The sequence below is a fragment of the Penicillium hordei genome (genome assembly GCF_028827395.1).
Source record: "Penicillium hordei strain IBT 12815 chromosome Unknown utg000002l_segment0_segment0, whole genome shotgun sequence".
Taxonomy (NCBI): Eukaryota; Fungi; Ascomycota; class Eurotiomycetes; order Eurotiales; family Aspergillaceae; genus Penicillium; species Penicillium hordei.
The window spans coordinates 337,323-360,183 of record NW_026623143.1 but is presented as its reverse complement, the minus strand read 5'-3'; the positions used below and the strand labels follow the sequence as shown (position 1 = coordinate 360,183).

General features: G+C 49.5%; 9 protein-coding genes across 9 annotated transcripts; 6 read left to right on the top strand and 3 right to left on the bottom strand.

Moving 5' to 3' along the window:
- Positions 1-1,244: 1,244 nt before the first annotated feature.
- N7537_003458 (uncharacterized protein) lies at positions 1,245-1,562 on the bottom strand (the record flags this gene model as incomplete). Its single annotated transcript, XM_056894516.1, has 1 exon — positions 1,245-1,562. One exon carries the CDS (start codon positions 1,560-1,562, stop codon positions 1,245-1,247), a length of 318 nt encoding a protein of 105 aa, XP_056754264.1.
- Positions 1,563-1,893: 331 nt separating this feature from the next.
- N7537_003457 (uncharacterized protein) lies at positions 1,894-3,663 on the top strand (the record flags this gene model as incomplete). The annotated part of the gene is made up of 5 exons (XM_056894515.1): positions 1,894-1,927; positions 2,032-2,513; positions 2,563-2,934; positions 2,991-3,134; positions 3,190-3,663. The coding sequence occupies 5 exons, from the start codon at positions 1,894-1,896 to the stop codon at positions 3,661-3,663; spliced, it is 1,506 nt and encodes a 501-aa protein (XP_056754263.1).
- Positions 3,664-4,787: 1,124 nt separating this feature from the next.
- Positions 4,788-5,167, bottom strand: N7537_003456 (uncharacterized protein; the record flags this gene model as incomplete). Its single annotated transcript, XM_056894514.1, has 3 exons — positions 4,788-4,874; positions 4,916-5,040; positions 5,101-5,167. Coding segments are annotated over 3 exons (279 nt in total), but the record flags the coding sequence as incomplete, so codon positions are not given.
- A 349-nt stretch (positions 5,168-5,516) lies between these two features.
- Positions 5,517-6,217, top strand: N7537_003455 (uncharacterized protein; the record flags this gene model as incomplete). Its single annotated transcript, XM_056894513.1, has 2 exons — positions 5,517-5,752; positions 5,842-6,217. 2 exons carry the CDS (start codon positions 5,517-5,519, stop codon positions 6,215-6,217), a joined length of 612 nt encoding a protein of 203 aa, XP_056754261.1.
- A 594-nt stretch (positions 6,218-6,811) lies between these two features.
- Positions 6,812-8,059, top strand: N7537_003454 (putative PHD finger domain protein; the record flags this gene model as incomplete). The annotated part of the gene is made up of 1 exon (XM_056894512.1): positions 6,812-8,059. The coding sequence occupies one exon, from the start codon at positions 6,812-6,814 to the stop codon at positions 8,057-8,059; it is 1,248 nt and encodes a 415-aa protein (XP_056754260.1).
- Positions 8,060-8,535: 476 nt separating this feature from the next.
- On the bottom strand, positions 8,536-9,652 carry N7537_003453 (RPC34 RNA polymerase subunit family protein; the record flags this gene model as incomplete). The annotated part of the gene is made up of 2 exons (XM_056894511.1): positions 8,536-9,346; positions 9,408-9,652. The coding sequence occupies 2 exons, from the start codon at positions 9,650-9,652 to the stop codon at positions 8,536-8,538; spliced, it is 1,056 nt and encodes a 351-aa protein (XP_056754259.1).
- Positions 9,653-10,053: 401 nt separating this feature from the next.
- On the top strand, positions 10,054-12,097 carry sti1 (Hsp90 cochaperone STI1). Its single transcript, XM_056894510.1, has 4 exons — positions 10,054-10,143; positions 10,206-10,399; positions 10,470-11,755; positions 11,836-12,097. Exons 1-4 carry the CDS (start codon positions 10,079-10,081, stop codon positions 11,986-11,988), a joined length of 1,698 nt encoding a protein of 565 aa, XP_056754258.1. The 5' UTR covers positions 10,054-10,078; the 3' UTR covers positions 11,989-12,097.
- Positions 12,098-13,862: 1,765 nt separating this feature from the next.
- N7537_003451 (uncharacterized protein) lies at positions 13,863-18,589 on the top strand (the record flags this gene model as incomplete). The annotated part of the gene is made up of 4 exons (XM_056894509.1): positions 13,863-14,060; positions 14,132-14,194; positions 14,251-16,924; positions 16,977-18,589. 4 exons carry the CDS (start codon positions 13,863-13,865, stop codon positions 18,587-18,589), a joined length of 4,548 nt encoding a protein of 1,515 aa, XP_056754257.1.
- A 1,868-nt stretch (positions 18,590-20,457) lies between these two features.
- Positions 20,458-22,618, top strand: ugp1 (UTP glucose-1-phosphate uridylyltransferase). The gene is made up of 2 exons (XM_056894508.1): positions 20,458-20,602; positions 20,901-22,618. Exons 1-2 carry the CDS (start codon positions 20,513-20,515, stop codon positions 22,362-22,364), a joined length of 1,554 nt encoding a protein of 517 aa, XP_056754256.1. The 5' UTR covers positions 20,458-20,512; the 3' UTR covers positions 22,365-22,618.
- Positions 22,619-22,861: the final 243 nt, after the last annotated feature.

Genomic DNA, 22,861 nt, shown 5'->3' with positions numbered 1-22,861 from the left:
TGCTTGAAGTATAGCTCACAGCAGAGGCAAGCGGGTTTGCTGCAAGCAATAAATCGATCGCCGTCCGCAAAGAAGAGCTTTTTCTGATAAAAATGCTCTCTAAGACTTGAAAGGGTTCAATACCACAAACATCGTATGTTTGCAATATGTGTCCCAAATGAAAGGAGTCGTCAACAAGCTCTTTTGGTGTCCGTATGTGATGGGCAAGCCCCAAAATGTGATGTTGGACTAAGGGAAAACATGACTTCCCGCCTGCTCGGCCTAATTTGTTCTCTTCTTGTAAGGCAATTGCTGCAAGCTGGTCGATATAGACCGAATTGCGGTTCTTTACGCGAAGTTGTAAAGCTCGGTATTCTGACTGTGATTAACAGCTATGTACAGCCATTTGACCAGTTCCTGGGCTAGAGGCATCTCAGCTGCAGATCCAAGGGAATATTTATGCAATCTCTATACCCGCCGGTTTCTGAGGTCTTGTCTGTGAGTCTTGAAATACATTTCATTACATCTCTTCGGAAATTTTTGCCCTCCAGGTTAATGTGAGAAATTGCAAAGTCTGCGCAAAGCTGAATGAATACAGACTCTGTGGTTGCCAGACCCAAGGCAGGCTGGCTGCTGGCGCCTATCAAGAAGCTGAGAGCTATTTTAAGAAATAAAACTATCTTTTCGGTCGTCGTGTTTAAAGATGTGACGATCTAGAGAAAGGAAACTAGATTTTACCAAAGGTTTCTGCTTTAGCGCGGTATGTATCGTTTGATTGATTGATTGTGATAGGATCCTATAAAGGATCCTATCTCGGAGATTCCTGTCTTCCCTTTCTTTTACTCTCTATACTTAGTATTCTAGTTAGAATATACTCTTTGTTTAAAGAACTAGCACGTAATAGAAGCAACCTAAAACAGGTAGAGAGTTTGGCAATTTTCCAAGCCTATTGCGGTGCAAGAATCCCCTCCTTTCTTGAAATCACACACATAAGGTTCTGTAAGAATCTTCGTCTCCTTTCCATAGAAGCATCGAAGTTTGTGGGCTGGGGTGTATGCTCGCCTCGCGTTTGTCCAAGTGCCCTCAAAAGAAACAATGGCTCGTAGAATCGGGCCAGAAATCTTCGGTATGGATCAAGTCTTGGTGGGCCAACACCAATGGGGTCAATCTATAAGTGGTGTTTCTCTTTCATATCGGTGATTTTTAGGTCTAAAGTGTTGCTTCGATCCATTATTAGAGGGAGCCAAGAATATTATCTATCATCCCTAGGCACAAAGCCCGTGCTGATGCCACGCTTGCAGATTTTGAGGGAAACGAATCACTGCAGACAAACTGCGGGAGGCTGTAGCAGGAGACCGCCAATGCGGGAAGATTCCAATGCGAGAGGCTTCCAACGCAGGAGGCTTCCAATGCAGGAGGCTTCCAATGCGGGAGGCTTCCAATGCAGGAGGCTTCCAATGCAGGAGGCTTCCAACGCAGGAGGCTTTCAATGCAGGAGGCTTCCAATGCGGGAGGCTTCCAACGCAGGAGGCTTCCAATGCAGGCGGCTTCCAATGCGGGAGGCTTCCAATGCAGGATGTCATCTATGAGATAATTGATCACTTGTGGACTTACGAGGGTAGCCCTGACCGGTTGGTTCGGGCTCTTGATATTGGCCCAACTTCTTAACGAATACCTAACAGCCCCGCGACACCGTTCGCGCCTTGCATTCTCATGTCTCACTTCATTGGTCCTTATCAGCCAAGCATCTCAGGATATCTGATCGTAAGCGAGCACACCCTGCATTTGGTCAAGCATTCAACACCCATTTACCATTGCATATAAAGAGGAAAAGTGGATGAATCCACAACCCCAGAGTATAAAAAGAGCTAAAATTAGGGGCATTGGAATCTCTCTGCAAACTGCAGTTCGAAAATGTCTGCATCAGTGTGCAAAGAGCCCCAAGTAGGTACGTCACTATAGGCTTACATTGCCTCACACTGTTATGAATCTTCTCCCCCCTCCCTCTCTCTCTCTCTCTATCCTTTTCGGAGCTGATTTTCATGCTCATAGATCCAAGACTAGCATATCATTTGAGCTTGTTGAAACTTGACAGCTCTAATGAGCGGAAAGAAACGGCCTCTCTTGCCCCCATTTTCACAGGGTTTGTCCTGAGACAGCCCAAACTAGCTCCACCGCAGTATGGTCTGCTTGCAGGGGTCAAAAGTATCGAGACGTCCAGTCATGCAAGCGCGGAGAACGAGATCATTAAAAAGGACCCGAGGCTTTTTTTCAACGTTTCCTCGCCATCCAGCACTTTCATTTGTGGCTCTCAGGGCTCTGGAAAAAGTCATACTCTATCTTGCATACTAGAAGGGTGCTTGATCAATTCTAAAGCGGGTAGACTTCTAAACCCCCTAACAGCTGTGGTTTTCCACTACGATACTTTCATCTGCGACAATGGTGGTTCGCCCTGTGAGGCCGCATTCCTCGCATCCCATTCGAAAATCAAAGTGAGGGTGCTTTGTGCTCCGACCAACCTTCTCACTATACAGGTAATATGGAATAACTCCGATTTCCTTCATCTCGCTAATGGGCCTGCAGAAAACCTATTCGAGATTCAACATCAAGGTTGAGCCTTTGCAGATAGACCAAGCTGATCTGAGCACTAAACGTATGCTGGATCTTATGGCAGTTGGTCAAAACGGGGGGCCCGTTCCTCTGTACATGCATACTGTTCAACGGATTTTGCGGGAAATGCGCCTTTTACAACAAAAGACAGGATCCCAGTTTGATTACAAGGACTTCAAGAACAGAATCCTTAGTTCTGGCCTGCTTCCAGGTCAGATCGAGCCTTTGAAACAACGACTAGATACGCTTGAGAGTTTCATGCCCCCGCAGCAGGCAGCCCTGAACAGGGGAGAAAAGGGAAAGCAGGCGAACCCTCAAGGAGCGGGTTCTAACTGGACACCGGAGGTAATACTGATATATTAAACCCTCAAGTTACTTTCAGGGACTAATCAATGGTCTAGGCATCACAATTGACAATTGTTGACCTCTCCTGTCCTTGTATCTCTCCTGATATCGCTTGCTCACTTTTCAACGTTTGCTTCGGTATTTTTATGGAGCAGGATACCAAAATTGGCAGAATAGTGGCCCTTGACGAGGCTCACAAGGTGTGTGGTCTACACGCACTTAGCTTATTTATCGCTGCTGACAATTTCTATCTAGTACATGAAAGATTCGGTCGAAGCTCAAGACTTTACAGATACCCTTCTCTCCACTGTTCGCTTGCAGCGTCACCTCGGGGCCCGTATCTTGATTTCGACCCAGGAGCCAACGATTTCAAGCGACCTTCTCAGTCTGTGCTCGGTCACTATTGTCCATAGATTTTCGTCCCCTGCGTGGATACGCGCACTACAGGGCCACGTGGCTGGAGCCGCTTTGGATGTACAGTCGAATCAAGAGACGTCAGCCTATGCCGATGACCACCCGGAAAACACAAAGATTGCTAGAAAGCTCTTATTGTTTCATAAAATCGTTCATCTCCGGGTGGGCGAGGCTCTACTCTTTTCACCGAGTGCCGTTTCCTGCACTGCTTCAGGAGGCTCGCAGGAGCTCAGGAATCTCGGCTCGGGGTACATGGTAATCAAGGTTAGAGACAGACTGACGGAAGATGGAGGGAAAAGCATTTTATCTTCTTGAATTCAGCGAGAGGCCGTGGTTTAGGCGTCAAATGTCCTCACTCCCCAATGTTGGATGATCTCATCTCGCATTGTTGGCTTGCAGACTGGGCAGATTGTTTGTAAGACATCGGCTGTAATTATCCTGCTTTTTCCTAGATTGAACAATGATTCTTCTTTCTCTTCCTCCCCTTCGCCAGTAGCCATCAGACAATCACCAAACAATCTTCTCAGTCTGCAAGCAACAAGCATAGAATGGTCCAATGTCCAACAGAAGTAAAGAATGAATCGCCTTCATAACCTAAGACTTGCACTAAGGCCCCAGGAACTTTTGTATGTAATACTTCTTTCGTACTTGTAATGGTAACGGTTGCATGGTCATTATATTCACACTTCCAAAAAAATGGGTTCGGAGGCATTGGTGGAATTATTACTCTGACCTAGGAAACGAAGGGACTGACTATGTTCATTAAAATTTTAATCTCTTGGCCCCATAGTAACACTTATTTATAACGATATATTATAGATACCGAAAAAATATAGTTAGATCTAGGTAATCGTTAACTCAAGGTGCCATAAATTAAATATACATTTATGGTTTATATAGTCAGGCCCTAAAAAAGCTCCTAATTTAGCTATATTAGGCTTAATAGCTTTATAGTATACTTTCACTGGATCCTACATTCGATCCTCGACATTCTCGATTTGATTTGACATCGTGGAATAGTAGTCAAAAAGGTAGCAAGTTGATGGAATTGAGAAAATATTGCATCTAGTGGGGCGCACCAATACACAATATGTGTTCGGCACTTGGCACCGTTACGACTTGGATTCTGCCGTCCTTAGTGGAAAATATGGACAAAAAAGAAAAAGAAAGAGCACGACGGCTGCATGATTCGAACATGCGCCCACGAATGGAATTGATTTCTGGAGCAGGATTAGTATAAGGCTTCAATGGTAACGGGATTTATGGTGATGTTACATACCGAGTCAATCGCCTTAACCACTCGGCCAAACCGCCTTGTTATGTCAATCAGCCACATTTATCCTCTTATCAGCAGAGAGTAGACGTACTAAACGTACAATCCCTACTACTTATATAGGAATCTATTTAATTTCTCCCTAATTCAATTTAGCCCCATATATTTAACGTACATATGTAGACTGCTGTAGTGGACTAAAGACAGCCTTTAGCGGCGGGTAGTAAAACATAAGGTGGTTAAATAAAAAAAACTATAAAAATTTGAATCAATTCTTTGATCTAGATCAAGAACACAAAAAAAGGAGACACGACGGCTGCATGATTCGAACATGCGCCCACGAATGGAATTGATTTCTGGAGGAGAATTAGTATTAGGCGTGAACAAATGTAGTATTGATGGTGATGTAACGTACCGAGCTGTGAGTATTTGTTAGTGAATGGATCTTTCGTGGGTTTTGTTTGGCAAGAGGAACATACTCAATCGCCTTAACCACTCGGCCAAACCGCCATTATTTAAACTTTTTGTTACATTGTAGGTTGAGAGTCTATAAAGCGAAAAATCCTAATAATCGTACCAAGCCCACAAGTCTTTCTCGATAAATGTAAAGATAAATAAATAGACTTTGCAGGTTCATTCGTTTGATTTAACTGCATGATGTGAATACCAGGTAGTAACCAGGACAGATGTGGAGCACTGGACTCAATCTGCCAAAGAAAAAAAAAAAAAAAAAAAAAAGGGCCAAGGACGTGGTTGATCCCCAAAAGCGATTGACCAAAAGAACGGGAGAGAAGCCACCGATGAAGAAGACACCTTCAGCCACACATCAATGGCCTTGGTGATCTTCTTACTGTCTTCAAACAGATTGTCAATAGGCGTGGAAAAAAGACATTCTATGACTGGCGCCGCCGGCAAAGAGCATACCGACGACCACATGGGATTTGGTGAACACAAGCGAGTCAGAGTCACCAGTTTGACAAAATTGAACGTCACCCTGTGGACGGATAGGGTGTTCGTACGTGGTATGGGTTATGGTGTCACCGTCTTCAATTTCATGCCGGAGAACGGCAGTGTCAAGGATATCCTTTTCCCCTCTGTAATACCCAGACCGCTGCCCGTGAATGAACAGCGGTATGCCATCAATGTCTTCAGGTAGTGAGGAGTATCTGAGATAAAAGTGGTTGAACATGTTTCTCTGAAGCCTAAGCAAGCATCCGCAGGGCCGAACCACTCACGATCAGCTTGTTTGAAGGTCTCGATATCTCGGAGAAAGTCCTTCAGCTCGCACAGGGTACTGGTCATTCTGGAGAAAGCTTTGGCCGCACTTCGGCCGCAAATAGACTCGGTGTCGCTCCCAACTCGCTGAATTTGACACATTCCTCATTCTCTTCCATCGCACGGATTGTATCTTTCAGAGATGTGGTCTTCTCTTTGACAGCCATACGACTCAGGGTGTTGGACCTGAAGCTCCGTTCTCATATTGTCGTCTGGCGCGATCCCTTCTTAACACCACACTCGGAGCCTCTTGAACCTCTTGACGGGGGCACAGTCCGGCCCGGTCTCGCTCGGGTTTACGTAGTGAAAGCAAGTGAGTGAGTGCCGGATTTCTTCCTCGCCGAATGCTTTGATGATGAAAAGTGCGGAATATTCTAACCTCACCGCTATAATCAACAAATTACCGATTTCAATGTTAGTTCCATCAAAGTATGTCAGGCCCTGGTCCCATAATATTCTAGCGGGCTTGTTTTAAAATCCAAATTCGTTCCGAATAAAACCAAAAGGCATATTTCCGATCAATGATGCCTGTGATTTTAGTTTCACTTTAGAAATTTAAAATTAAATGGTCTATAATAACATAGATAAGGTTGAAATCCCTACATATAGTAGTGGTTCGAAAATCTAAATGTATCAGGTGGAAAGAGATGTCTATACTTCGGACAATCACAGTGCCGATCCGAGTATTAGTCATTGATGAGTCAGCGCATCTTCGACTTCAACCAATTTGTTCCCTATGATGGGTGTCCAAATAACGACGTAAGCAAAGGCCAGGCGTTCATCTGATCATCTAAATTCGGTGCAATAAGATAAAAATCGGAGCAAACGCTTACATCGAGCCCGGTTGGGTTGCCTTTCATTTCCTCAGCATCCCGATAGGAGCCACCTTCAACCCGCCCTGCGACCGAATCCAAAATGGCACACGGTGCAGAGGACTGCGCAACTGTCCTGGAGCAGTTCGTCCACGATGTGGCGAATCTTCCAGCTGAGATCAACCACCTCATGGAGGAAATCCAGGCCAAGGACAAGGTTATGCAAGAGTGTCGCGCTACAATCAACTCTCGCGACAGCAGCATCCAGAAATTCATCAAACTGAACGGCAGTCTGACACCGAACCCAAAGGAAGAGCCATACAGCAAGTCTATCCTACAGAATATGGACAGATCCCATGAGCTGCAGAACGAGAAAATCCAGCTCAGCGAGAAGGCATGTGTCCTCCTTGATCGTCAGATCAAACGACTAGACGTGCGCATTCGCGATCTAGTCAACGAAGGCCTCCTCACCAACGACCCACCCCTCCCTTCCCTCTTCGACTCAAAAAACAAATACCGCAACCCACCAAAGATCTTCCTCCCTGACTCCACCCCTACCGACACCCCAGCCTACTCAACACCCCTCAACCCGACTTCCGGGAATGCGAACCCCATCCTGGCTGCTGCGCAGCGCCTGAATCAATCCACAACCCCTCGCGCCACCAGCTCTACAACCCAGCTCGGACAAACCACAGCACGCAACTCTGCACCGGCTACTCCAGCAGCAGCTGTCGTACACCTCCAGCAACGTCAACGCGAATCCTCTGCCGGAGCTGTGGACAGCAAACGTCGCCGCTTGAACCCATCCCTCAACACCCTCCCCGTAGCCTCCTCGAACCTCCGTCAGTCCTCTATGGGTCCGGGTACACCGAAACCCGGTACACCGGCTGGCAGCCGTGCAGGCAGTGTCGGCCCTCGTGCTAGCATCGGTATTAAGAAGGCACTGACTAAGAAAGTTGCACCGCACCAGCAAGTCAAGAAGCTGAAGACTGCGAGCGGAAAGCCGATCAAGCGCTCTTCCAGTGCTAGTGGTCGCATCAAGGCTACGAAGAAATCTCCTAATGGAGAAGGCGATGAGGATGATGACTCTATGCTCAGCAGTGCTGATACGTCGGACTCCGACAAGAGTGATGGTGCTGCTGATGAGGATGTCGACGATGAGGATGAGGATGAGGGTAATGAGGATTCGAAGGTCTATTGTACCTGTCGCACTGTTAGCCATGGGGACATGGTGGCTTGCGACAATGACGAGTGTCCCTATGAGTGGTTCCACTGGAAGTGTGTTGGTCTGACCCGCGAGCCAGTTGGGACTTGGTACTGTGATGAGTGCAGACGTACTCTGGGCAAGTGATTCTCTGTTGTCTTCTTTTTCTATGATCTGTATGACGGTTGATATACCCACGGCGTTTGAGGGACTTTTTATGGTAGGCTGGACTGGAGTTGACAAAGATATCTACTTGCTACTAGTTTTACTGCATAATTCAAATTTGTTTAAACGGAATCAGTGTCATATTCTGCCTATTCTAGACAAAAACTGACACTAATCCCCGAGGGGAAAGGAAAATAGGAAGCAGGTATTCCCTCCCCTGGGTATCCATTCCCAGCTACAGCCAAGCGTATGTCCAAGCCGTGCACACCCAGCACCCGATATTCCCAGGGCCACCAGTGAGCCGGAGCCTAACCAAATCAAGTCGAAAACGCCATCGCTATGCACATATCCCCCTTTTTTGTTTCTTCCATGCAAAACATGTTGGCACACGGGCGCACACAGTACGCCGAAAGTCAGAAATCAGATATTCGTGGAAAAGCCATCGCCCGCCAGTCCACTTAGAACCCAAGGCCATTGCTCAGCCACGGATCAAAGTACTCGCAGGTCTCGGGGCTGACTGCACCGCCTGGTGCACACAGCTTGAACACTGGGCACTGGCCGCAGGGGGCTTCCGTCATGCCGTTCTTCACGAGGTGCTTGTTTGCAACGGAGAGATCGTCGCCTTCGACGGGCGGCTTGCGGGACTGATTCGCCTTGACGGCCTCAGGGCTCTTGAGGGATCTGTACCATTCGCCGTTTCCTAGAGCGACGAGCTTGTTGTCGTAGCAGAGCATTTCGAGGAGTTGCACGACGCTCTCTTCGCCCAGGCGGACGGGAGTAATGCCACTGTCATTGACGGCCGTGGTGATCTGCGCCACGGTCGGGTATCCTGCGTAGCCGTGGGGGTAGGGGAGGTATGTTTTTTCATCGGACTTGACATCTGCCTTGCCGGAGGCGGTTTTGATGCGCTTGTTCTTGCGGTCTGAGGCCGGGACTTCGAACCAACTCCTCCGGCTCACGGTGTACTCGATGTAGCCTGCGACACTGTTGATGAAGTTGGCGTCCAGTACACCATCCGTAAACCAGGCTCCTCCGGTTACTTCTTCGCTCGGAGCAAGCCCGGCCAGCATGTACATCTTGCGGCTGGGATATTTGACATTGTGGAGGGACTTGATGTAATTTTTCCCTTCGAGGGCTTTCAGGCATCGGTCGAGGATCGACTTGTGCAGGTTCGTACGGTTTCCAATGTGCCGCACCCAGATACCTGTTCGTTCTGTGGAGTGGATGACATTGTAGACCATGGCCTCGTCCGGGGTGAGGTTGCGGAGCCTGGAAGGGAGGAGGGGTTAGTTATGTGGTTTATCGACACAGAGATGCATGCGATTCCTACTTTTCGGCATCCTCGCGGTCAATGAGCTTCCACGTGAGCTTTCCATCTTTTTGGAGAAGTCGAAAGAGATTTTGATTGACGAGGCTCTGTGTGCATTCTAGCAGCAGCGCAACGTCGTTCTTTGGGATCACTTTGAGATTGAGGAAGTCGTTCTGATAGAACAGGTGATCGGGGTCAAATTCATTCACGCATGCATCGTAAAGCTTGGAGGCAAGCTCGGCCACTTGGGACCCCGCGGAGGCCATTGTTGGAGATGCGACAGAGATATCAGGCAAAATCAAGGTTCAGTCGAAGAGGCTCGTGGTTTTTCATGTTCAAGGGAGCGTGCTAGAGCCAGGGAGGAAAGTTAGAGGACCATGGTGCGTCGATGTCGGTAAATTTCAGTCACGAATGAATCACAAATGGTGTTTTTTTGGCGACTTTTTCTCGGCGGGGACTGGCTTTGACCTAAAAGGGCTTAGCCCGGCGGAGCTTCAATGTCAGCTTGAATGCCTGAGGTGCTTTACTTGCCTGAGGTTTAAATAATTCCTGCCTGAGGCAATAGACTGCAACGGAAATTTCGAGAAGCAGCGGCCGATTGAGCTTATGACCTCAGCACTTTCAGTTCCTCGTGGTCTTGTTTTTGATCTGCATTAATCCTTTTCTTGAGCATTTTAGCATATCACTCGAAAATGGCTGACGCTTTGAAGGCAGAGGGCAACAAGGCCTTCTCTGCTAAGGACTATTCCACTGCTGTGTACGCGTTACCCCACCTTTTAACATGGTGATTCCGTTAAAGCAGAGACTGATAAAAACCAGTGAGAAATTCTCCCAGGCCCTTGCCATCGAACCCGAAAACCACATCCTCTACTCCAACCGCTCCGCTGTCTACACCGCCCAGAACGAATATCAAAAAGCTCTCGAAGATGCCGAGAAGGCGATCGAGATTAAGCCCGATTGGTCTAAGGGCCATGCCCGCAAGGGTGCTGCGTACCGCGGTCTCGGGGATCTTTGTATGTTATTCTAGTTGCGCACAAAGTGGTGGAACAACCTGCATTGTGACAAGGTGCTAACTGACGGCAGTGGCTGCGCACGATGCCTATGACGAGGCTCTGAAGATTGAGCCTGGCAACGCACAGGCCAAGTCGGGTCTGGAGGCAACCCAGCGCGCCATCAACGCGGAAGCTACCGCTGATGGTGTCAGCGGAGACCCAACAGGAGGTCTCGGTGGCATGTTCAACGACCCGGCTCTGTTCCAGAAGCTGGCCAACAACCCCAAGACCGCCTCCTTGCTGGGAGATGCTGAGTTCATGGCTAAGCTGCAGAAGATCCAACAGAACCCTAACAGTGTTGGAGAGGAGATCCGCGACCCTCGCTTCCTGCAGGTCATGAGTGTGCTTCTCGGTATTGATATGAACTTCGGTGGCGAGGGTGCTGAGCCTCCTGCCCCCGCTGCTACCCCCAGCACCTCGCAGCCCAAGAAGGAGCCCACCCCGGAGCCCGAGCCAGTCGACGAAGAGGCACTCGCTAAGAAGCAGGCCAAGGAGGCTGGTGATGCCGAGAAGAAGATTGGAAACGATTTCTACAAGAAGAAGCAGCTTGATGAGGCCATTGAGCACTACACCAAGGCCTGGGACCTCCACAAGGACATCACCTACTTGAACAACATTGGTGCCGCCAAGTTCGAGAAGGCCGATTACGAAGGCACAATCGAGACCTGCCAAAAGGCCATCGAGGAGGGACGCGACTTGCGCGCCGACTTCAAGCTTATGGCCAAGGCCTACACCCGAATTGGTTCTTCATACGAGAAGCTCGGTGACCTCGCCAAGGCCATTGATTTCTACAACAAGTCGCTCATGGAGCACCGCACCCCTGATACCCTGACCAAGCTCCGCAATGCCGAGAAGACCAAGAGCACGACCGAGAAGAACGCCTACATTGACCCTGCCGAGGCCGAGAAGGCCCGCGAGCTCGGCCAGCAGAAGTTCCAGGAAGGTGACTGGCCCGGTGCCGTTGACGCCTTCACCGAGATGACCAAGCGTGCCCCCGAGGACCCCCGTGGTTACTCCAACCGTGCCGCCGCTCTCATCAAGCTGATGGCATTCCCCGGTGCCGTGCAGGACTGTGACGAGGCCATCAAGCGCGATTCCAAGTTCATCCGCGCGTACATGCGCAAGGGTGCTGCCCTGATCGCCATGAAGGAATACAACCGTGCCCTGGACACCTTCACCGAGGCCGCCGACCACGATGACGGCAAGCACGCTCGCGAGATCGAGCAGCAGCAACAAAAGTGTCTGGACGCCCAGTTCAGCGCTCGTGCTGGTGAGACCGAGGAGCAGACTATGGCTCGTATTCAAAATGATCCCGAGGTAAGATTTGATGCGATTTGATGCGATTTGATGCCCTGAACAGAATTATTCAGCATGAAGTATACTAACATTGTTTCCAGATCATGGCCGTCCTCCAGGACCCCGTTATGCAGAGCATTCTCCAGCAGGCTAAGAGCGATCCCGCTGCGCTGCAAGAGCACATGAAGAACTCGCAGGTGCGGATGAAGATCCAGAAGCTGATGGCTGCTGGTGTTATCCGCATGGGGCGGTAAATGCTTTGGTGTAGAGCATTCGAGGGAATTGAATACGAATTGACACGATATATCTTGACCAGCATATTTTTTAGTTCCATATTGCTAAAATTCCATTCTGCTTACATGCACTAAAATTCCTAACCATGTTAGTAGTGAGATGCCTAGATTGTGTATTGGACTGCAATTGCTGCACAGCAATTTTTTATGTTGCAACTGTACCAGTTCTCGTAAATATATATCTCAGTAAAAATTGAATTGTACAATCTATAAACATCTGGAGACACCAGCCCCGACATTAATCATACCTCGGCCACAGCTCGGACCCGTAGACTTTATCTGGGCAGTTCTTAAGCCGAAAAAGTGAAAACCGAAAAAAAAAAAAAGAAAAAAGAAAAAAGAAACGCCACGCAAGTGGATGAGTGGGGTGTTTCCCAGTAAGAAAATGAGAAGATCTTACCGAACTACTTTATCGATCCAATCATAACATCGCCATCGAGGGATTCAATATCCTAGGTTTAGCTTTTATATTGTAGTACAGAACACGCAATACACACAATATACACAGTGAAAATAACCTCTCGGAAGGACCAGATGTCCACAGGCGATATGATAGATCAATTCGTCATGCAGCACTTGGTTTGTCTATCATCCAAAGCTACTTTTAGTCTGTATATTATTGTACCATACACGATTCACGTTACGGAGTACTCCGTATACAGATAGAGGTTCCTCGGTAAAGAAAACCCAGTCTCCATCAAACATGGTGGATAGAGCTTTGGCCGATCTACCTAATCGGGTATAGGGCACGATGTGCAGTCGATAGTGTGCGATGTGACCGGGTTTTTTTCTTGAATTCTGGATGCATGCCACGTGTACCTTGAGATTGTTGATTCTTAGTACACTTTGGCAATTACAACATACCATACGGAGTACTACGGAGTACTAGTACAGCATACAACATACAGAGAGGGTAGGTGCTCTGATTTCCCAAAATGTAGCATATCTCGTTGCCTAGAGTGGTAAGGCTGGGAGGGTAAGCACAGCCACCTAAAAAGTACATAAGAGGCGAATATGAAATAAAGGATCTCCGCAAAAAAAAAAAAAGGGGAAGCCAAGAAATAATTTCGAACCCTAAGAAGATGTACTCCGTAAGAACCGTGGGAAAAAGAACCATTTATGTACGTAGTGCCCTCTTCATTGACCCTCTATTTGACCCTCTGTGGCGGTGCTGAAAGCTCGGGTCGAATCTAATAGTCGGAGTTTAGTCAATTACTCCCCTAGTCCTCAATTGACATTCTATAGGAACAATTGAATAGATACGGAGTAACTCTATACAACTTTATAGACTAGCACACTCATTGATTTAGACACTCGTAGATCCAAGATAATACTAAAATGAAAGGAATCTGATCCAGGGTTCCGGCGTACGTCACTGATCTTCGATCGACCTTGGAGCTTACGATCTCCCCTTTTTTTTGCTCTTTTCTTTCGTTTTATTGGGCTTTGAATTAAAATTATAATTTGCATATAAGGTATGTAATGGTAATATTCGATGTATCGTAAGAATCCCAGCCACAGTTCCCCTTGACGCAAGCGGCTGGGCAACAGCTGTGCCTTTTGGTCCACTCCTCTTTTGTTTTTTTCTCTCTTTCTTTCTCTCTGTAAATCAAGGACTTCGTACCTTGGTATACAATAAACACAGGTCACCCCTTCCGACTACGACCTCCACGCCCTATCCCAGTACGTTACTCAGGTGTAGATTGTATGCAAGTCAGCATTCTTCCCCTCCCCCTCACCCCATCTGCCCACCCATGGATCGAATCTGACCACCTCCAGAACATCCCCCGGCTCTCCCAATTCCCCTGACCTGAACACAACAACCAACCGGCGATATGGCGTCCGCCGACGCAGCGACCAAGATGGAGGGTACCATCGAGACCGCCCAGGAATTGCAGAAGGACCCGCAGTCCCACGTTAATCCGGATACCGTCGAGGAAAAGGTCGTCAAGGAAGCCCAACAAGCTGGTGCTGCTGCATACCAATTCGACCCCGATGCCTCGCCTGAAGATAAGGCTAATGCTGCCAAAGGGGTGCGTGTCGCATAGTGTCCGAGTTTCGTTTCGGCGCAATCACCGTGCTAACTGCTGCGTCTTTTTTCTAGCGATTGCCGCCTGATTTCCACCACCCCCATAAACCCAAGGGTATTGCTGTAATTACGGATAAGGTGAGAATCACCGGGTTTCTCGATGCGGTTGCGATTTCCATGCTAACCATACGTAGGCCGATGGCAAAGCAGACTATGAGCTCCCTCCACCGGAGTCTGCGACCGCCATTATGGCTGAGGAAGCCACACGAGAGAGTGCGGGTAAGCCTCTAGATGAGGACCTTCGATGGGCGCGCGACAGGACGGGTTGGGCCCCAAAGTTTGTCGACGAGAAGCAGGCAGCGGAGTTAGCCAATGAAGGTACATTGCTGGATCACGAGACATTCTTGGAGGGGAGAATCCCCGATAAGTTCTTTGGTGATTGGTACCACAATTCTGGGATTATCGTCTTCGCCTGCTTGGCCTCGTGGATGGTCGCCGTGCTAGGCGGTGGTGTGGGTTGGGTTCTTATGGTCATGGCAGCATGTAGCACCTACTACCGTACCTCCATTCGACGAGTGCGCCGGAACTTCCGCGACGACATTAGCCGTGAAATGTCCAAGCAGCGCCTCGAGACCGACACCGAGAGCCTGGAGTGGATCAACAGCTTCCTCGTCAAGTTCTGGCCTATCTACGCCCCCGTTCTGTGCGACACTATTATCAACACCGTCGACCAGGTCCTTAGTACTTCTACCCCGGCCTTCTTGGATAGCTTGCGCCTCAAGACCTTCGTCCTCGGTACCAAGCCTCCTCGCCTGGAGCACGTTAAGACCTACCCCAAGACTGACCCTGATACCGTCATCATGGATTGGAAGTTCAGCTTCACCCCCAACGACATTACGGATCTGACTGCACGCCAGACAAAGGACAAGATCAACCCCAAGGTTGTGTTGGAGGTTCGTGTCGGTAAGGGTGTCGTGAGCAAGGGTCTCGACGTGATTGTTGAGGATATGGCTTGCTCGGGCTTGATGCGTGTCAAGGTCAAGCTTCAGATTCCCTTCCCCCACATTGAGCGCGTGGACGTCTGCTTCCTGGATAAGCCCGAATTCGACTACGTCTGCAAGCCCCTTGGTGGTGATCACCTTGGATTCGATATCAACTTTATCCCCGGTCTGGAGTCCTTCATCAAGGACCAGATCCACGCCAACTTGCAGCCCATGATGTACGATCCGAACGTGTTCCCAATTGAGATTGCGAAGATGCTTGCTGGAAACCCCGTCGACCAGGCTATTGGAGTGGTCGCGATTACTCTGCACGGTGCTCAGCAGCTTAAGAACCCCGATAAGTTCTCTGGTACTCCTGATCCGTACGCCGTGGTATCTTTGAACAACCGTAATGAGCTTGGCCGCACGAAGACCATCCACGATACCGACAGCCCCCGCTGGAATGAGACTATTTACGTCATCATCACCTCCTTCTCCGATGCCCTGTCTATTGCTGCGTATGATTGGAACGAGTACCGCAAGGATAAGGAAATGGGTGTTGCTAGCTTCGCATTGGACAAACTCGAGCAGGAGCCTTCCCATGAGGGTATCTATTTGGAAGTGCAGGCCAGTGGCCGTCACCGCGGTGCCATCCAAGCCGATATCCGCTTCTTCCCCGTCCTCGAAGGACGAAAGAACGAGGCTGGCGAGCCTGAACCCGCCCCTGAAGTTAACACCGGTATCGCCCAGTTCACCGTGGAGCAGGCGAAGGATCTCGACGGAAGCAAGAGTCTGGTTGGCAAGCTGAACCCGTACGGTGTCCTCCTTCTCAACGGAAAGGAGATTCACATTACGAAGAAGCTCAAGCGTACCAACAACCCTATCTTCCAGAATGCCTCTAAGGAATTCCTCGTCACAGACCGAAAGAACGCCCGTCTGGGTCTTATCCTCAAGGATGATCGCGACATCATGCAGGATCCCATTATCGGCCGCTACCAGATCAAGATGAACGATATGATGAAGATGATGGAGCGCGGCCAGCAGTGGTTCCATCTTCACGGTGCCAAGGACGGACGTGTCAAGTTGACTCTCCAGTGGAAGCCAGTCGCTCTGGGCGGTATTGGCAGCGCCGGCTACATTGACCCCATTGGTGTCATGCGTTTCCATTTCAAGCGTGCGTCTAACCTGCGCAATCTGGAGGCCATGGGCAAGTCCGATCCCTACGCTCGCGTGCTGCTTTCTGGTGTGACCCGTGGCCGCACTGTTACATTCCGCAACAACCTCAATCCCGAATGGGACGAGGTCGTCTACGTGCCTATTCGCAGCCCACGCGAGAAGTTGACCGTGGAAGTCATGGATGAGGAGACTATCAACAAGGACCGAACTCTTGGTTGGTGCGACCTCAATGCCTCTGACTTTGTTCGCGAGACCGAGAGCGGTGAATATGAGATCGACGACGAGAAGCAAGATATCACCAGCAGTCTGAAGATTAGCGGCGGCGCTGCCAAGGGAGAACTCCACTATAATGTTTCCTTCTTCCCATCTGTGCCGGTCGTCAACCCTGAGGATGAAGCTGATGAGGAGGAGGAATCCTCAGACCTCTCTACTACTCCTGGTCCGGACTCCACCGAATTCCCGAAGACGGCTTTGCACGCGAAGTCTGCTAGCGTCGACTCGAAGGCTTCCAAGACGTCCAAGGCTCTGTCCAACGGCACTGCACCTATCACTAACGGAACTACCAATGGCGAGCTGGCTACCAACGGCCGCACCAGTCTGGAAACCACTACGTCCCGCCCAATTGCTGGTACCCAGTCTGAGACCGCGTCCGTCCGTTCCGTCAAGTCCATTCCCCGCACTTTCGTCAGTGCGGAGGATCTCCCTAAATATGGTATGTCTTGCTTCGATATTCACGGCAGTTGTACAAGCTAATTTGACTATAGAATCCGGCTTCATTGTGTTCAAGTTCCACGAGGGCCAGCTGGCCGTTCCCCACGTCCAGTTGGAAGTCTTGATGGACGACTACATGTTCCCTGCATATGTCTCATCTAAGATCCACACCACGACCGCCAAGTTCACTGACGTCGGCGAGGCATTCGTTCGCGAGCTCGAGTTCTCCAAGATCACTTTGCGCCTAGTTAACAAGGATGATCCCAAGGATTCCAGCGAGGAGCACACAGTCGCCAAGCTGACTGGTGACACGCTGCCCACACTGATGCGTATGTTGTACACACCCACCGAGCTCGTCCTCCGCTCCCCATCCGGCGAGGTGAGCAAGGTCACCGTCAGCGCGCGGTACATTCCGACGGAAATGAAGCTCGACCCCACCGAGAGCATCAACAACATGGGTACCCTGCGCGTTGACGTCCACGATGCCGCCGAGCTGCCCGCTGCTGACCGCAACGGATTCAGCGACCCATTCTGCAAGTTCCGCCTGGAGGACGAGACTGTGTTCAAGACCAAGGTCCAGAAGAAAACCTTGCACCCGGCCTGGAACGAGTACTTTGAGGTCCCCATCAAATCCCGCATTGGCGCCAACTTCCATGTGGATGTGTACGACTGGGACTTTGGTGACAAGGCTGACTTCCTCGGTGCCACGCCCATCGACCTGGAAATCCTGGAGCCCTTCCAAGCCAAGGAAGTTACCCTTCCTCTCGACGGCAAATCAGGCGCGATCCGCCTCAGCCTGCTCTTCAAACCTACCTACGTGATCCGCGCCCGCCAAGGCTCCTCCACCTTCTCCGGCACCTTCGCCGTCCCCGGCAAGATCGTCGGCGCCCCCGTTAAGGGTGTTGGCTTCGTCGGTGGCAACGTCGTCCGCGGCGCCTCCTTCCTGAAGCACGGCCTCATGTCGCGCATCCACAAAGACAAAGGCGACGACACCGCCTCCATCATGAACAGCATTGAGGAACCTGACACCGTCAGGGGCGACCGTCTCACCCCAGCCGCCACTCTCGTCGAAGGGTCCCCTTCCCCCAGCACCCCGCAGAAGGAACACAGCCGCAACCGTAGCACAGCCTCGCAGTTCGGTGATCGGCTCAGCGTCTTCGGCGGTGGCGGTTCCGGTGAGAAGGGCTCCGCTAGCATCACCATCGTCTCCGCTGCGAACTTCCCCACCGATGCCAATCTCCGCGTCATCATCCGGGTCCAGGGTTCCAAGGGCGCAAAGGAAGTCCACAAGACCAAGGCGCACAAGAACTCCGCCGGTACGGTCACCTTTGACGACTCCTTCCGCGTGCCCAACACCACCGCCGACGCCCAGTACCAGGTTCGTGTCGTCAACCACGCCACCTTTGGCTCGGACGCTACCCTCGGCGAAGCGCCCTTCTTCGTTGATGATCAGGGTTCCGTCGCCGGCCAGGATAAGGCTGTTACTGTTGGCGATGGTGTCGTTACCATCCGCTCTAGCTTTGCGCTCTCAGATGGCGGGTTGAGACCTACTACGTCACACTCGACCGCTGGCACCCCCGAACCCACTGATGGTCCGGGTAGTCCTGATTCGAGAAAGATGCCCCGTCGCAGCTTCTTGAGTAAGAGATCTGTTAGCGGTGTTTAGGTCACCCTCCCCCCATTATTATTATTATTATTATTATCCGCTTTGGAATTGCTTTGCCTGTTGAGGCTGAAGAGTATATGAAAATATGAATTGCTTTCGCTTGTTACTAATTTTGTTTTTTTTTTTTGTTTTTTTTGTGTTGTGTTGTGATATCCTTTTTTTCTCTCATTTTTTTTCCCGTATCAATATGAATTCAATTGTTGATATGGTGGACTTTTTGAGACATATCCCACGTAGCATGGAGATGACAGAATTAAAATAGCCGATTAAAAATAGTCGAGAGTCGAGAGTCGAGAATCAATAGTTCGCGCCACCCAAAAAGTCCGAAAACAAGGCTGAGTCTTAAGACCTCAGACCCAATGTCTCACTTTGGAATCTTAAAGGGGCTCCAACGAGGGTATACTGACATTTTATATGGAATTCTTGTCACATTCTCGTGGCTTCTTTAACTTCTTTATATTAAAAAAATAAAATTGGAGTATCTTTTTGTTCCCGAAACTTGGTTTGCACAGCCCTGAGTGATCTGCGGTTTGATGTTTGGGCCTCTTAGAGTGTTTAGTACGTACCCCGTGAGTACGTGGTAGTGAATGTGTGGATATATGACAGATGACAGCGGGATAGGGAGTTATAGAGATGGCTACAACAGTATTCAGTTGGAGATTATTTTTAGATCCCTTCAGCGGTACGGAATATATTAGCCTCATTTATTTAGGGAAGAGGCGTGGTGGAGTCGATAATTTGCTTGTCCCACTGGTGCCACTGGGACCGGAGTTTTGTTTAAGGAAATCCAGGATTGAATTGGTCTCGAAGAATTAGAAGGGAAGATAATTATTTGCAGTATATGTGCTTGTAGTGATATTAGGGGAATACTAGTGAGAAAATTCTACTTGCATTCTGGGCTTTCCAATGTGTCTAGACAGGTCCTCACGTAGATCTTAATGAACAGTACGGAGTACTTCGTGGTACAGACTTAGCTATATTGCATAATAGACAGGCCAGCTGAACATGTGCATCTTCACGTCTTGAAATAGCACAGCGTTTAATAATATTATTAGGAACGAAGTTCGAAACCATTGAAACCGAGACTGAAACAAGGCGAAAAGGAGGATGAGAGCTTGTGTTTGGTGGGGGTCTAATCCTATAGGGACTAGTTCTTTTTTTAAGGTGGAGAAGGAAAAGGGGTCTGGATTGACAGTGGACTGGACTTGTGTACTCCGGGCTTAGGGGTCTTAGGGGTATGGTTGATGGTCAAGATGGTCAAGATGGTAATTCAGTATAACGTATAACTATTATCGGGTTAATCACCTTGGGTATTGTAGGTGTTAGTTCCCGAGCTCCAGCCCGTGGGCATGTCAGTGGCTGGTAACTGATGACATTGGGATGCAAGGAGGACTGAGCGAGATAAGAGAATGGGAATGGTAATTGGAATAGCAGCATAGAAGTAGAATACGAGAATGTAGATTAGGATATTATCCATGGATATATGAATATATGAATATTAACTATATCAAGTACTAAAAGTACTAAAGTGCCTAAATACCTAAATACCTAAATAACCTAAATAGGTCTCAAATAACAAATAATATAAAATCACGGGTTCTCCCCCACTCTCCCTTTTTCCCTTTCCCTTTCTTTTTATAACTGGAACTTCCTCTCCTCTTCCCTCTTTACATCTCCCTTAGGAATTGATCTGTGAGTTGTACCCTATGACGGCAGCTTGACATCCCAATGGATCGACAAGTGGCAATAATGAACCCCTCCTTTCTTTGGTACCTTGGTCATTCTGGACAGCTCTGAGCTGTTTAAATGGAGCCACGTTTCCTCCCTTTTCTGCCCTGGAATCTGCCACTGACTATCATATTCCCTTCTAATAGCCAGTTCCCTTCGAATCCATACCCCATATCCTATAATCTATAACTCATAATGGGCTCCAAGGCTCTTCCCACTCACCTTCGGGCCCCCGAGAGCGAGGCCTTTGGTGGAAAGCACCATGGCAAGACTCAGTCGCACATGGTAAGTTCACTTCGGGCGGTGGATCCCTGAATCCTCGAATCTTGAAGCTTCGTTCTTGCCATTTGGGCCGTTCCTACTCTTTTGGGGTTTTGTTGTTTCCTGGACGCGTCAGACGAGAGAGAGAACTTGTTCCTCTTTTTCTTCCCTTCACCATCACGCTATTTACCCTGCTCTATTTGTCCAATCATCCAATCTGCTTGTATTCACCCCCCCTACAATTGTGTCTACCCCTCTCCTGACAATGGCTACCTTGGCCCCCCCATTTGGTCCAGAGCTGACCCGTGAAACCTCCAACCAGGCATTCGAGAATGCCTCCACTAGTGTCGCCGCTTCACAAATGCGCAATGCCCTCAACGCCCTCGGCGACAGCGTCACCGACCCTAACGAGAAGAAGCGCTTCGAGGCTGAGATGGACAACTTTTTCGCCCTGTTCCGCCGTTTCCTGAACGACAAGGCCAAGGGCAACTCCGTCAACTGGGACAAGATCGCCCCTCCCCAGCCTTCCCAGGTTGTTGGCTACGATGACATCGGTGCCGACGCCTCCGTCGAGTTCCTGAACAAGCTCGCCGTTGTCAAGCTGAACGGTGGTCTTGGTACCTCCATGGGTTGCGTTGGTCCCAAGTCGGTCATTGAGGTCCGTGAGGGCATGTCCTTCCTCGATCTCTCCGTGCGCCAGATCGAGCACTTGAACCGTAGCTTCAACGTCAACGTGCCTTTCGTCCTCATGAACTCCTTCAACACCGACCAGGACACCCAATCCATTATCAAGAAGTACGAGGGCCACAACGTCGACATCATTACCTTCAATCAGTCGCGCTACCCCCGTATCATCAAGGACTCCCTCCTGCCCGCCCCCAAGAGCTTCGACTCTCCCCTCCAGGACTGGTACCCTCCCGGACACGGTGACGTTTTCGAGTCCCTGTACAACTCTGGCACTCTCGACAAGCTGATCGAGCGTGGCATCGAATACATCTTCCTGTCCAACGCCGACAACCTCGGTGCCGTGGTTGATCTCCGCATCCTGCAGCACATGGTTGACTCCCAGGCCGAGTACATCATGGAGTTGACTGACAAGACCAAGGCTGACGTCAAGGGTGGTACCATTATTGATTCCGACGGCAAGGTCCGCCTGCTCGAGATCGCCCAGGTGCCCAAGGAGCACGTCAACGAGTTCAAGTCGATCAAGAAGTTCAAGTACTTCAACACAAACAACATCTGGCTCAACGTCCAGGCTATCAAGCGTGTCGTTGAGGAGAACGAGTTGGAGATGGAGATCATCCCTAACGAGAAGTCCATTCCCGCCGATAAGAAGGGTGAGGCCGATCAGGCTATCTACCAGCTGGAGACCGCCGTCGGTGCGGCCATCCGCCACTTCAAGAACGCCCACGGTGTCAACGTGCCCCGTCGCCGCTTCTTGCCCGTCAAGACCTGCTCCGATCTGATGGTCGTCAAGTCTGACCTGTACCGTCTTGAGCACGGCCAGCTGGTTATGGACCCCAACCGCTTCGGTGGTGTCCCCGTCATCAAGCTCGGTTCCGACTTCAAGAAGGTCTCCGACTTCCAGAAGCGCATTACCAGTATTCCTCGCATCGTCGAGCTGGACCACCTTACTATCACTGGACCTGTTAACCTCGGCCGCAACGTCACCCTTAAGGGAACTGTTATCATTGTCGCCTCCGAGGGTAGCACCATTGACATTCCCCCTGGATCCGTGCTTGAGAACTGTGTTGTGCAGGGTAGCCTGAGAATCCTCGAGCACTAGATGTTTTCTGATTCTTCTGTCTTGGATCACAGATCCGCAGTGTTTGACTTTTTTTTTTTCTCGTTTCAACTGGTACATCCGAGGCTATGGATCCATGGAGTATGCAAAAGAAGTACTTGTATTACATTACAATAATCCAGCGTCTTTTTTCTTTCTTTCTTAATGGGTTTTTAGTCTAGACCTGACTTTGATTCCCAAGTACTACGATGTTGCTCACCATTCTCAATGCATTACCAGTTCACTCGTTCAATATATTAAGACAATTGTGTATGTATATAGTGTAGTTGTATGGCCATTCATGTAAGTCTCCGTTCTTCCGCCACCAACTCGATATATCCCCAAGAACTCCCCGAACGCCTCACATAGCCTCGATAATATCAAATCCAAGCTTCAACTCCCAGCAACTAACCTCAATCACAAACTACGCCATTACCTTCAGGCAAAATAAACTCCTATAATAATAGGCGGGGAAAAGTTCCCCATGATATCTTCGCAAC

Coding starts and splice junctions, on each gene's coding strand:
- sti1 (XM_056894510.1), top strand. CDS start 10,079: ATGGCTGACGCTTTGAAGGCAGAGGGCAACAAGGCCTTCTCTGCTAAG. Junction 10,144..10,205: donor AAGGACTATTCCACTGCTGT/GTACGCGTTACC, acceptor GATAAAAACCAG/TGAGAAATTCTCCCAGGCCC. Junction 10,400..10,469: donor CCGCGGTCTCGGGGATCTTT/GTATGTTATTCT, acceptor AACTGACGGCAG/TGGCTGCGCACGATGCCTAT.
- ugp1 (XM_056894508.1), top strand. CDS start 20,513: ATGGGCTCCAAGGCTCTTCCCACTCACCTTCGGGCCCCCGAGAGCGAG. Junction 20,603..20,900: donor GCAAGACTCAGTCGCACATG/GTAAGTTCACTT, acceptor ACCTCCAACCAG/GCATTCGAGAATGCCTCCAC.